Source organism: Nuphar pumila, chromosome 7 (assembly GCF_984573655.1).
Source record: "Nuphar pumila chromosome 7, dmNupPumi1.hap1.1, whole genome shotgun sequence".
Classification (NCBI taxonomy): domain Eukaryota; kingdom Viridiplantae; phylum Streptophyta; class Magnoliopsida; order Nymphaeales; family Nymphaeaceae; genus Nuphar; species Nuphar pumila.
The window spans coordinates 106,563,391-106,578,572 of NC_143255.1; the positions used below are offsets into that span (position 1 = coordinate 106,563,391).

General features: G+C 37.7%; 1 protein-coding gene across 1 annotated transcript in view; it reads left to right on the plus strand.

Annotated features, from left to right (window-relative positions):
- Positions 1 to 229: 229 nt before the first annotated feature.
- LOC149832798 (Plasma-membrane choline transporter family protein) overlaps positions 230 to 15,182 on the plus strand; it is a 34,171-nt gene continuing 19,218 nt past the window's right edge. The window contains exon 1 of the mRNA XM_090014717.1: positions 230 to 1,380. Within this exon, the coding sequence (XP_089870843.1) occupies positions 359 to 1,380 (1,022 nt within the window). The 5' untranslated portion in view covers positions 230 to 358. The remainder of the gene's footprint in view (positions 1,381 to 15,182) is intronic.

A 15,182-nucleotide genomic window follows, 5' to 3' on the forward strand; every position in this document is an offset into this window, starting at 1 on the left:
TATACTTGCAAGATGGAAGCTGGAAGTACTCTCTAGCGAGCAAGAAGATATAAAATATTAAAAAATTTACACCAATGAGCTGGCGAGTATGGTAGTTTTTTTTATTATAAAAAAACAAAAAAAATAAGTTTTTTTATAGGCAAAAACAAGAACCATAGTTATCCCTTCACAAGAGAGAGAGAGAGAGACGTTCCATCGTCCTTTAGCAGGTCAGACCAACAACCCGTCATCGTCACTCTTACCAAGTGTCAAGTGTCAACGAGCACACCCCCAAACTCACCCAACTCTTCTACTCCACCTCCCCTCTTCTCTCTCTCCTCCCAATTTTCCTCCTCCTCCTCCTCCTCTACCGCTAGCTATGGCTACTGGCGCGGACGATCCATCCCAGCTCCTTCTCCACAAGACACCTCCATTGGCATCACAATCCACACCGCACACAGAAGATCAGATCCATTCTTCATCCAACGACTGCCCACCTATCGTCTTCAACTACGGGCCGAGGTACTTCCGCGACCTCCCCTTCCTCTTCATCTTCTTCGTCTTCGTCCTCTGCACCTTCGCTTTCGGCATTTTCTGCATTGCTCACCACAATTCCAACTATGGTAACGTCGGATCCTTCGTTTTCGACAAGAATACGTCTTCTTGTGTCGCCTCGTCGGCCCTTCTTGATGGAAGAGGATCATGGTCGTGGCTGAATGCTACCAACATGGAGGCCAGGCCGTTCGTGAAGGATTTGGTGTGGACCCTCGTGATCACCTTGGTGTTGAGCGTGCCATTCCTCTTCGTTCTCCTTTGGTTGCTGAAGAATTACGCGAAGCAGATCGTTTACGCCTCGCTTCCGCTCTTCGTGCTGATCCCCGTGGTCTTCGACGTCTTCTGGTTCGTCGCCTGCACAGTCAGCGAGAGTTGTAGGGAGTCGTTCCCGCTGGCTTACCGGCTCCTCTTGCTCCTGTTCATTTTCTTGGTGATTGGGGTAATCGTGTGGATAATTGTCGCGAATTGGCACAGAATCGAGCTGACTGTGAGGATCGTGGGGACTTCTGCGCGTGCTCTGCAGAACAACCTGGGGCTTCTCGTGGTTCTGCCGAGCTTGACGGTCGCCCTGCTCGTTTACTTCACGCCCATAGTCGTGTTTCTGGTTTTCTCTCGGTTTAATGGCAAGATTGAGCCTCGATTGAGTGGTAGCTCCGATGAGTACTCGTGCGTCTGGAAGCAGGATCGGTGGGTGCCTGCGTATTTTGCATTGGCCATCCTTACCATGCTGTGGTCTACGACGGTGATGATCGAAGCTCAGGTGTATATAATTAGCGGGACTGTTGCACAATGGTACTTCGCCAAGGATCGTTCAATGATGCGCCGTAGGATAAGGAGTTCATTCAGGTGTGGTTCAGTGATTCCCTGTTCTATGCAAACTCTCTCTGTTTCTTTCTTCTTTTCCTTTCCTGGGTGTTATTAGGATGTGTGGGTATTCAATTTCCAATTTCCCATTATGAATCACGCATGCTATCTTCTGCATCAGATTTTTAACTTCCAATTGCAAAATTAGACTCTTTTTCTATTTTTGGTTTCTCTACCTGGTTTGCAGGAATGTGATTATGTGGTTTTCCTTGACTTTTCAGCTCTCTTGATTCCAAAACATGGAAATGTTGAATCTGACCCTTCATATGGACTGGTTGCTTTTCCTTGTGTATAGAAAAGTTTTATTTTCTCGTTTGGTGATTAGTTGCATGAGGTGGGTAGAAATAGGTTTTCGACTTTGGCGTGGATGGATGCTTTTCAGCTGATAAGTGGGGACAACCACATGCAGTACTGTTAGAAGAAAGCATGCGAAATTCTTTGGTATGGCCCTTTGGGAAGGTCTCATGTTATGCGTGCCCGTAGACATGGTTGTTATGGTTTCTAGCCACTGCTAATCAAGACATAAGCAAACCATGCATCGGATATCGTATGTTGATATAGTTTCCATCAGCAGTGTTGTTGCCATGGTGGATCTGTTGCAATTGGATGCCATGAGCATAACTATTATGACACGTTCGCTTGGCCCAGAATGATTCTCATTTGTCCCACTCCTCACATGAAAGCAAACGTGAGAAGATGGAGCAGTGACATTTGGAATCATATTTGGGGCAATTTTACTCACATCTCATGTGATTCCAAATCACATTGTCCACCCTGTGATTTGGAATCATATGATTTCGAATCACATGAGATTGAATCACAAGTGATTTCAGATCACATGAGATGCAAGCAAACAGGTCCTTAATGTTTTAGAGGTGCTACTGTCCTATAAGGTTTGACTAGCCATACTCTTCTTCGGGTTTTTTTAGTTGGGCAATTCGTCATTTTCTAGCCATTCTAATTCTTAATTGCCTTAGTTGGGGTGCCAGTACACCCCAAAGGAGGATGATTGGATTCTTGAAAGGAAAGAAATCCCCAAGGCAAGATTTATTATGTTTCAGAAGGCCCACCTTTCAATCCCTTTTTGGAGAACAGTCAATGAGGGGTTGTCTATGTGCTAGTAGTCAAATGTCTGCTCTTGCTTTTGGGACACGTAGTTTGTGACTCCCATGGTGAGGATTTCTTCTAGTATCCTGCTTGTAACTTGTATGCTTGTCAAGGCATACCTGTGGTATTGCCCGAGACAGTCCCATTATTCCTTCATCAATGTTATCCAACACCTAGAAAAATGCATTTGTTATGTACATCAAGCTGAAATAAAATAAGATGTGCACAATCACAATGCCAACAATGGGCTATACAAGTGCACAACCACAATATGGTCTCTAATGGACCGAATACAATCTCATAAAAGAGATATAAAAACACAAACTTCACAAGAACACAATGTAAAAATGAATGTTCTTTATATTCTCAACAAATATGCTTAAAAGCATACATAAGCATCTTACAAGGAGCTCTATTTATAGAGCTCTATATGCAGCCAAAAAGGAGGAAAAGGGAGTAACTCCAACAGTCAGAAATATGACCATTGGGAGCATTCCAATGATTAGTTGGATTGCTTCCCAACAGTCCAAAACTGATTACATTTGAAAATAAAAATGAAATAAAAAAATTAAAGGACAATACAGTCCCTATTGGACTGTATTTATTACATCATTAAAATAACCAAAATACCCTTGATATACGTATATTGTATAAATATACATATATCAAGTATATATATATGTGTATATATATATATATATGTGTGTATATATATATATATATATATATATTGGTTGTCATAGAATCGTAGGCGCTAGGCGGAGCTTAGGCGGTGAGCCCTTAAAAAGTCCTAGGCAGACTAGGCGGTACTCTAAATAAAAAAATTAAAAAAAAACATACAAAATATGTAAACAAAGTAACAAACTACTAAAATTAATAAAAAACATATATACAACCTAAAATCAATCAACAATAAGCAATAGACAAATAATAATATGTCGTCGAACACTGTAAAGCAATTATATTACATAACCTGCTCAAACAAATTAAGAATAAATTAACAATTGAATAAACAAACCATACAACTAACAATATAAACAAACAATATTCAAAAAATAAAATCATGTATACAAAAAAATTAACATGTCAACAACAATAGACATAATACAAGCAATAGGCAAATAAGAAGAAGAAATGAATAATTAAATAAACAAACCATGATGCAACTGATAACCTACTCAACAAAATTAAGAATAAATGAGCAATTGAATAACCAAACCATACAACTAACAATGTGAATAAAGTTGTAACCTGCTCAATGCAATTGATAACTTTCTCAACCGGCTCAATGCAAATAAATAAGAAACCATGCATTCAGATATTCAACAAGTCTACACACACATAAGTTCATAACTAACTTAATTATATGTGTATTCAAGTCCATCATAGTCAAAGAAGTAAAGAACCCCAATAAGTTTATAATAAGTTTACAATCACAAATTGAATTTAATTCTTAGATGATTAATTTGAAAGTCCATCATCATCTAAATCATATTCATCGATATATTGATCTTCTTCTTCAGTTTTATCTGCAGAGCTAGCTTCTTTCTCTTCTTACACCCTCACCACCTTTCTTTTGTGAAACATTTTCATTCTTAGGTCTTTAGTAGCACACATTTTTTTCCCCGCCCTATGCCTCGGTATTCCAGATGCCTTATCAACAAGATTCCATGTAAGTGATGTGTCATCTTTGAAGACTGCCTCATCTTCACTTGGTCATAAATCCTTGTCATCGACTTCTCTTAAGACGATGGGATTGAGATCTTCTTTATTCATTCACACCTCATACCTTCGCTTCAATCTTAGATTATATTGCATAAAAACCAAATTGTTTAACTTTTTGTGCAAAAGTCAATTTCTTTTCTTAGTATGAATCTATAAAAAAATATACAAAGTTAAATATATATAAACTGACAAATATTATTTAGTAATTAGTAGTAAGTAATATTTTATCGCTTCAAAAGTACTCTAGTTACGTTCACAACTGGATGCACTGCATGAGGCCTAAGACTCGAACAACAAAGGTTTGAAGCTGGGGACAACCAATGGAAAAAGAAATCCATCAATCTACTAAAAAAAATCAAATTAGATGTAATTAAAGTATATACAACAACAACAACAACTACGCCTTCATCCCAAAACAATTGGGGTCAGCGATATGAACCAAAAAAGAAATTCATTTTGGGTCTTCCACATGAATCCTTTTCCTCCAATCATTTCTATCCAACGCCATGTCCTCGGTGAGGTTCAAAGCATTCATATCCTTTCCTATCATCTCCATCCAAGTCTTCCTAGGCCTACCCCTACCTCTTTTAACTAATATATTTTCCCATTTCTCCAACCTTCTAACTGGAGCATCATTAGGCCTTCGCCGAATATGTCCAAACCACCGTAAACGATTCTCTCGCATCTTATTCTCAATGGGTGCAACACCTACCTTCTTACGTATCTCTTCGTTCCGAATCTTATCTTTTATTGTATTTCCACACATCCATCTAAGCATCCGCATCTCAGCTACACTCATTTTTTGAATATGATGTCTCTTGGCAGCCCAACATTCCGTACCATATAGTAAAGCGGGTCTAATAGTCGTCCTATAAAACTTTCCCTTCAACCGCAATGGCATTCTACGATCGCACAGCACTCCAGTAGCACTTTTCCATTTCATCCACCCAACCTTTATCCTATGATTTACATCTCCATCAATTTCTCCATACTTTTGAATGATGGATCCCAAATATTTGAAATAATCATTCACCGGTATATCTTGCTCACCAAGCTTCACTACACTCCCATCACTACTTCGTTGCTTACTAAACCGACATTCCATATATTCAGTCTTACTCATACTCAACTTAAAACCTCTAGCTTCCAATGTCTGTCTCCATAATTCTAACTTAGCATTAACCCCAGCTCTAGACTCATCAATCAAAACAATATCATCAGCAAACAACATACACCACGGTACATTTTCTTGAATTGATCTCGTAAGCTCATCCATCACTATCGCAAATAGGAAAGGGCTTAAAGCAGATCCTTGATGTAACCCAACCGTTATCGGAAAATTGGTTGTCACCCCTCCACAAGTGCGGACATTGGTTACTACTCCTTCATACATATCTTTAATTATACTAATGTACTTGAGAGAAACACCTTTCTTCATCATTGTCCACCAGAGAACGTCCCTAGGTACTCTATCGTATGCCTTCTCTAAATCAATAAAAACCATATGCAAATCTTTGTTCCTCTCTCTATATCTTTCAATAAGTTGTCTAAGAAGATGTATAGCTTCCATAGTTGATCTTCCAGGCATAAAACCAAATTGATTCTCCGATATCATGACAACCTTCCTCAACCTAGACTCAATCACCCTCTCCCAAAGTTTCATAGTATGACTCATGAGTTTTATACCACGATAGTTTGTGCAATCTTGTATATCACCCTTATTCTTATATAAAGGCACCAAAGTACTCTTCCTCCACTCATTAGGCATCTTATTTGTTCGCCAAATCAAGTTAAAAAGATTTGTCAACCATTCTAAACCTTTCTCTTCCAAGCATTTCCAAGCCTCGATAGGTATACCATCTGGGCCAACTGCCCTTCTTGATTTCATTTTCTTCAAAGCCTCTGCAATTTCTTTCTTTTGAATCTTGCGCATGAAGTCACGATTTATCTCATGAAAAGGAATGGAGAAGTCTCCAAGATCTTGAGCATGACTATCATTAAATAGCTTATCAAAATAATCTTTCCATCTCTCCTTAATCTCCTCATCTTTGACTAAAACCCTTTGCGTTTCATCTTTGATAGGCTATATAAGTAGATGTAATTATAAGTTATAAAAATAATGTAAAGCAAGTTATATGAATTTTAATCATCTTACCTGACGCTTGCACTTTCCTCTTCTTGTTTACTAACTCCATCCCAAAATACTCACTAGCAGCTTTATATCTTATGAGTTGGTCTACTAGTACATCTCAATCCGCTTCGCTTCGAACAAGACGGTCGATGCAATCATATAAGTCATTTTTTATCTCCGCATTGGACTCGATATTTTCGTACTCATAATATATGGATGGGTTCAAATATAAGCCTGTTGCATGCATAGGTTTGTGCAATTGATATCTCTATCTTTTATCGATTATCTCCCAAACTGAGTCATATCTTTATTCATCATCATGCAAATTTATTTATTAAGTAAAATAATTTAAAATAATCATTATAAAAGCTGAGTTAAAATTTAAAATAAAATTTACAATCGGTAGAATACAAAAAAATTAACTTATACCTTGATTTATTCCTTTGCACGGTCTATTTTCTCATAGATGTAACCCATAGCAAGCTTTTCATTGCTATCAACTAATTGAAGCACGTCAATCAAAAGGATCATTGTTTTCATAGCACGACTCACTCCCTTCTAAAATTTTGAACTCAAAATCATGCTTTCACATCTTTTACCAATTGATGTTTTTGAGAAATTACTTTTTGCCCAATCTCTAATAAACATGGACCTTAGGCCTTTTTTGCAATTATATATGCTTTTTAGAGTAAAAAATCTAGTTGCAAATCTCATCACTGCAGGCCTATGTAAGTCCCTTTGTGTGTATGCTTGTATGTTTGTATATAATACTACTAATTGCCTTGCTTTTCAAAAAAATGTTCTTAACTCTTTCAATTCTCCTATATCTTCTAATATCCGATATATACAATGTGAAGCACAAGAAGTCCAAAATAAATGTTTTCTCTTATGCATCAACAACTTACTCGCTTTGACGTAGTGGGAGGCATTATCGGTAACAACTTGAACCACATTATCTTTCCCAACTTCTTCAACAATATCATTTAACAATGCAAAAAGTAAATTTGCATCTTTTACTTCATTTGATGCATCAACCGATTTCAAAAATATTGTTTCCAAAGAAAAATTAACCAAAAAATTAATGAGTGTATGTACTTTTGTATCAGTCCATCCATCTGACATTATATTGCATCCATATTTGGACGAATGCATTTTGTATTGGTCCAAGAACTCCTCTGTTTTCTTCATTTCTTTATTCAAAAGTGGCTCTCGCAGCTTTTGATATGATGGAGACTTCTTCCTTGGTCCAAATTATATAGTTTCAATCCTACTGTAAAATGAAGGCAACTTCGCCGTATTAAAAGGTATTTCATCGTCCTAAAATCACCTACTAATATACTCACACACTGTTTTCCTTTCTTCCTTTTTGAAGTGATTCTCTAACGTAGTTTGTTTGTTTGCTTGCCTTTCTTTCTCTGTTGGATTACTTTGAAAGTACATATTTATAGGCCCTTTTGCCTGAGGTGGTCTCAAGCCGAATGTACTACTCGGTTGTCCCTCCATCTGCAAAACTGCAGCATGTCCGTCGCTAGAATTGGAAGCTGAGAACATGCTTTCACTTCTTTCATATATATTAAATGTCTCTTTCTTATTTTTTTCATCTCTTCTTCTTCGATTCCTCCATGTACTTAGAAATTACTTGCTTCATTTCTACTGTTGTTTTATCACAAGCCTTCACATTTCTTCTAATCCCAAGTAGATGATGCTTTATTCTGTATATGCTTCCTTTATAAGTTATTTCATATTTGAGGCATGTCTCAAAATTCGGATCTTGTTTATCCTTAATATAAGCCCACTCCCATGCTAGATCACCTGATTTCCGCTTGAAGTTCTGCATATTTTTCAAATTTGGAAATGTCGAACTTGGAGTGGACCCGCTAGCACTTTCTAAAGAAGCCCCTTCCATTGTTGTTCTAAAAAATGATAATGATCTAAAAAAACCATGTAAATTCCTTAAATTAAAAGGAGTAAGTAACAAATAACACAATCTCATATATTAATATATATCATATATGTGAAAAACAAATACATAAACTATACAATATATGCATACACTTATAATATGTTAATATATCAACTGTACATAAATCATAAACAGTTAAACACTAAACAGTCAACAAAAAATATAACTCAAAAAAACAGTCGAATAGAGCACACACTAAACGTAAATGCAAATAATATCTTTTTTTATAAACAGTAAACTCTAAATTTATAAGCAACATCAGAATCAAAATAAGACAACAGTAAATTCATAAGCAGCATCAGAATCAAAATAAGACAACAAAAATTTAATATATATCATATATGTGAAAAACAAACACATACACTATACAAGATATATTATATATGCATAAATACATACACTTATAATATGTTAATATATACAAAATTAACATCATTTTTATAAACAGTAAACAGGAAAATAGAGCACACACTAAACAGTAAACGCTAATAATATCATTTTTTATAAACAGTAAATGCAAATAAGAGGCACTTTCTAAGCAATACAGCATTATGATGAATCGATGATGCTAAAAATGCAAAAGTTCACACAGCATTATGATGATGCTAAATATAAACAGTAAACACAGACACAAAACAAACCCAATCTTAATCAGTCCCAAAACTATGACAAGCACTCACATGACATTGAGATAGCATGAATTACAAGCCAAAATAATTCAGCATCAACAAATAAGCCAAATCACCCAAGAAATCAACTAAAATAATTCAGCATGACGAGAGATAGAGAGACTGATTTTCGAAAGCCAATGAGAGAGCTGAGAGACATAATGAGAGAGAGAGAGAGACCGAGTGAGCGTGAGAGAGAGAGAGAGATGAGAGACAGACCGAGTGAGAGTGAGAGAGAGTACTTGTACTGTAGAGGAGAGAGAAACGAACAACTGCTGCTCCACCTTCTTCTTCCCTAGTGAGAGAGAGGAGACACAAGAGAGGGGTTAAAAAGGGGGGAAAGTGACCTTTTCCCCTTTTATATGTTGATTTAAGTCAACGAAGAAAAAAACCAAAAAGCGGACCAGCCTTGATTTAAGCCTAGACGATCTCAGTCTAGGTGGTAATATAGGGCCCCACCGCCCAAACCTGGTCTCTCCGGTGGTGGGGCTGCGCCCTATGTCACATAGGTGCGGGTGCGCATGCAGATACGGGTGCGGATGTGACGATGCGGCACTTTAAAAACAACTTGGGTGCGGGGAATATATATATATATATTAACAGTTTTAAGTTAACACTACAACAACAACAACAACTACGCCTTCATCCCAAAACAATTGGGGTCGGCGATATGAACCAAAAAAGAAAATCATTCTGGGTCTTCCACATGAATCCTTCTCCTCCAATCATTATCAATTCATCATGCATAAATTTATGCAATAAATCAAATTAACAATCTACAATTGCGATTTCTCATTAATAAAAAATAACACCACACTGGTGCATATATATATATATATATATATATATATATATATATATATATATATATATATATATATATATATATATATATAACTAAACTTGGTTAGGGTTATCTGAATCTACTTTGGACATAAATGGACCTTAGTGTGATTGACTTCACCTAACACAAAGGAAGTCGTGTCCAAGTGTCGCACCCGCACACCCTGTTAGAAGAGTCTGTGTTACATGGGTTATGCCTATGCACCTAGGCATTGCCTTTGACAACTTGTTAAAATCTTCTCTAGAACCTGCGTTGAGAGAAAGAGAAAAGAATAGAGGAAGGGGAGTTGCGGCTGTCACGATTTCAATCAATGAAATCGTGACCTAAACAATGTATTAATATGTGAGTGTACATTATGGGTCCAGGTCTGGTATAATATCCAGATCCGGAATGAAATAAAGTTATACAAACTGTACATTAAAAAAAGAAACAAGGAACTCGGGTCTGATGTGATAATCAGACCCTAAACACATTTTTTCACCCCCCCCCCTCAAGTTGATCATGGTTTTGAACCATGAACAACTTGCCTTTAAGCGTCCAAAAGCGATCTTTTGTCAAGCCCTTTGTAAAAATGTCTGCAACTTGTCTTTCAGTATTGACAAACTCAGGCTCAATTTTTTTTTTCAACTTTTTGTCTTACAAAATGTTGGTCGATCTCAGTATGCTTAGCGCGACTGTGATATACTGGATTGAATGACATATTGAGAGCACTTTGATTGTCACACAGCAAGGTAGACAGAGAGATCGTTTCTCCCACTTCGGTTAGTAAATGCCTGACCCAGGTGACTTCGGCAGTAGCGGCAGCCATGGATCTATACTCAGCTTCAGTGCTTGATCTAGCAACAGCCTTTTGCTTTCTACTACTCCAAGAGACTAAATTTCTTTCAATAAAGACACAATATCCTGACGTAGACCTTCGTTCATCAGGATCTCTTGCCCAGTTTGCATCACAATATACAGTAAGTTCATGCACGTCCTTGCCAGACGACTGTGGAGAATATATCAACCCATCTCCAATGGTCCCTTTCAGATATCTGAGTATCCTCTTAACCGCCTCCATATGTCTGGTACGTGGTGCATGCATAAATTGAGACACTTGATTAACTGAATAAACAATATCAGGTCGAGTAAATGTGAGATACTGCAACATCCCTATTAGGCTGCGGTACCTGGTGGAATCCTCGCACAGGTCTCCATCTTGAGTACTTAATTTTTGGTGGAGCACACTTGGAGTGGCTAAAGGTTTGCAGTCTTTCATACTTTCCCTGCTAAGAACATCTATCGTATACTTGTGCTGAGTGAGAGTCAAGCCATGAGCCTGGCTATCGACTTCTACACCAAGGAAATAGTGCAAGGCCCCGAGATCTTTCATCTTGAACCTTTGACCTAATAGGTTTTTCACTTCCTTGATGTGACCTTCAGAGTTTCCTGTGATAACTATATCATCAACATAAATTAATAATAGAGTGATCACATTCTGACTTCTAAAAATGAATAATGAGTGATCCAATAGATAGCGTGAAAACCCATGCTTTTAAATCTCAAGAGAGAAGTCAAACCAAGAACGAGAGGCTTGTTTTAGGCCATAGATAGCTCTTTTTAGCCTGCACACATGTGTTTTGCAATTTTGCTCTTGATATCTAGGGGGTTGTTCCATGTAGACTTCCTCCTTCAAATCCCCATGCAAAAATGCATTCTTTACATCAAGTTGACTCAACTTTCATTCATGTTCAACGGCCAAGGAAAGAATAATTTGAATTGTTCTCATTCTCACTATTGGGCTGAAGGTTTCATTATAGTCTTGCCCTGCTTCTTTAGTAAACCCTTTTGCCACCAGTCTTGCCTTGTATCGTTTAATGGTTCCATCTGGTTTATACTTTATTTTGTAGACCCATTTTCATCCAACAACATTTTTGTCAGGTGGTCTGGGAACGATTTCCCAGGTTTCACATTCATGTAAGGCTTGCATTTCATCATTCATGGCTTCTACCCATTTGGTAGAAGTGGTTGCCTGATAGTACATGATAGGTTCATCTTCTTTATTCAGGGCAATTAAGAAGAGTTGAAAATCCAAAGAGAAATTGTTATAGCTAACCCACCTATCAATAGGGTGTCGTACGCGATTGGATCTTCTGACCTCAAGAGTATGAGAGGAAGTAGGTGCAGCTGCTAAGATGTGATTTGAAAGATCTTGCGTTGTCGTTCTCTGTCTAGTATAGCAAATGCCCTTGTATCTGCCCGGTATGGATGGTATTTCTTTCCCATTCTGTGATCCCGATGTGCTAATAGTCTCAGAGGTTTCTTCTTCCTGTTGTCCACAATCTGAAGAACCGACTTCATTGGAACTAGCAAAAAGTTCGGAATTCAGCCAAGGACAATAAACTTCGGTGATGGTAGGGGACATATTCGTTGTGCCAGCTTTGTGATCAAAATTTATTCATCAAAGATAACATTTCTTGAGATTCTGATACGCCTGTTGGCGGGATCATAATACCTATATCCTTTTTAGTCGTCTGCATATCCCACAAATCTACACTTCTGAGCCTTGTCCTGAAACTTGTTTCTCAGGGACTGATCAATGTGCACATAACAAATACATCCGAAGGCACGCAAATCATAATAACTAGGATGAGCTCCAAAAAGATAGTAATAAGGAGACTTGTTTTCCAGGACAACCATGGGCAGTCTATTTATCACATGTACGGCAGAATGAAAGGATTATGTCCACATATTGGTGGGAAGGTTACTGTCATAGAGCATACTCATAGCACTTTCAACGATATGCCTATGTTTTCGCTCAGCAATCCCATTTTGTTGAGGGGTGTGTGGACAGAACACCCTTTTCCTATCCCATTATTTTGAAGAAAAGAAATAAAGTCACTAGATGAGAACTCCCCACCTCCATCACATTGGAAGAATTGGATTGACTCAGAGAATTGATTTTTTACTAAGGAAAGAAAATTTTGAAGCAAAAGAAAAACTTCCGACTTATTTTTTATGAAATATATCCAGGTGTATCAAGAATAGCTATCAACAAAGATTCGGTAGTATATGCTTCCAGATCCAGAGGTAACTAGGGCAGGTCCCCATACATCAGAACATATTACCTCAAAAGGTTTTGAAACTCTCTTATTAATAGAATGAAAAGGCAATACATGACTTTTGCATAAAAGACAACTGGAACACTTCTGATTTTTCTCATCCACATTGAGACTTTCTTTTGGAATGAGATTATTAGAAACAAGTTTCTCAATAAAATGACTCCCATAATGTCCTAATCGACTATGCCATAAGAAAGGCTTATTACATTCAGAAATACTAAAAACATTTACAGAAGAGGAGAAACACGGCTCTACTGAAGACTTTGAATCCAAGTGAGCAGGGCAGACGGAATGACATAGAGCTTCTTCAAAAACATACATATTGCCTTGTCTCTTTCCTTCAGCGAATGTTTCTCTCGTGCGAAGGTCCTTGACCTGCACAAAGAAGGGAATGAATTCGACTGAAGCATAATTATCATCAACAAGTTTAGAAATAGAGACAATATTTTTCTTAATGTTGGGAGCACGTAGGACATCAGAAAGTTCAAGAGTAGAATGTGACATGGAAATGACAATTTTTCCAATATGTGAAATAGGATGGTGGGATCCATCTCCAGTGATAATTTTACTTTTGCCAAAATAAGGAATAAGATTAGAAAGTTTACCTGCATCACCAGTCACGTGAGTTGTTGCCCTTGAGTCAACGAACCAAGTGCCTTGATCATTCTGCTTTAATTTCAATTCTGACAAGGCGGATATCAACAGATCTTTAATCTCTCCACTGTTACTAATACTGGTAGACTTTCTTTTGGGTTCTGCCTGTGGAGCCTTTCTTTTATTTTCTGGATTGTGCCAACAATTCGCTTTGATATGCCCCCTTTTGTTACAAAGGAAGCAAGTGGGGATGGATCTTTGTCCCTAAGCATGAATCAACATATTTGGAGTGGGGAGCAATCCACGTCCTACGTGTCCACTTCGCCCTTGTCCTCCTCGTCCTCGACCGTAAGTCACCCCTGTGGCAAAAACTTTTTGGGAATTTGTATGAACATAAGTTTCTTTAGAAAAATCTTTCAGAGCCATTTCATACTGAATTAATTTAGCTTGTAACTCATCAAAGGTAGGAAGGGCAGGCAGACACAATAGTGAAGTGACAATCATATTTTAGTCGGATCCCAATCCACTCAGAGTTTGTTGCACCATATCACTATCACTCACCGCACATCCTATAACTGCAAGTTGGTCTGTGATGGTCTTCATCTTGTTTAGATATTCCATGATGGTCATGGAATCTTTTCTCAGCAACTGAATTTTTCTCTTGAGAAAAGCCATCCTCGCCTGTGAAACTTGTGAATATGTCTAAACCAATCTCTCCCAAAGTTGCAGGGTTGTACAATTGTCGGGCATTGCAATAAGGACCTCTTGAGACAAGGTAGAAGTGATGTATGCAACCACTGACTGATCTTTCCTTTCCTAGTTGAGGTACTCTACATTTTTTACATACACAATTGAACTTGTCCCTTTGTCATCTTTTTCTTTTCTCGTAACAAATTCTAGCGGGACTGGAGTGGTTCCATCCAGGTGACCTAAGAGACCTTGGCTCCTTATAAAAGGGATGATTTGTCTCTTCCAAATCAAGAAGTTTGAGGTGGTTAACTTTTCAGAAACAAGTTGATTGAGAAAACTCGAAGAAAGATTCGATGGAGAAAAATGAAGATCCATGAAGAAAGGAATTTTAACAGGGGTATTCACGAAGTGCTTAGTCTACTGCCAGAGAGATTTGTTGATCGCCTCTTTTTTTTTTGGCTGAGTAACCTTCAAAGATTGGCGACCAGAGGCTGTCAGAAAAAAAAACAGATCTAAGTTTTCCCTTCCACCTTTTTATAAGGTTTGATATTTAAGCAATGGGATTTCTCACATGAATAGAGTTTTTTTTTTCGGCTACTGTATTTTCAATGTGAATACCACCTGTGGCAGCGAGAGAGGACACTTAAAAAAAATGGGAATTGAATCAAATAATAAAAAAAAATGTCACACAGTAGGTCTGGACAACAAAGGAAATTTAATATGTCAGATCTGACGTAACTTCACGGTTAGATCTGGATATCCAGACCAAGTGAAAAAAAAAAGAGATATGCAGGGGAAAATGCGCAGAGGACACAGATTTGGTGCACCAGATCTGAAGAAAAAACAGATGAAGAAGAGATTGGGTTGTGGATCAACCTTAGCGTTTCACGTGAAACAGGAGGTTCATGTGAAATGAGTTTTCCCTCTCTTTTTTGATGCACAGGATTTTCGTGAACCAAGA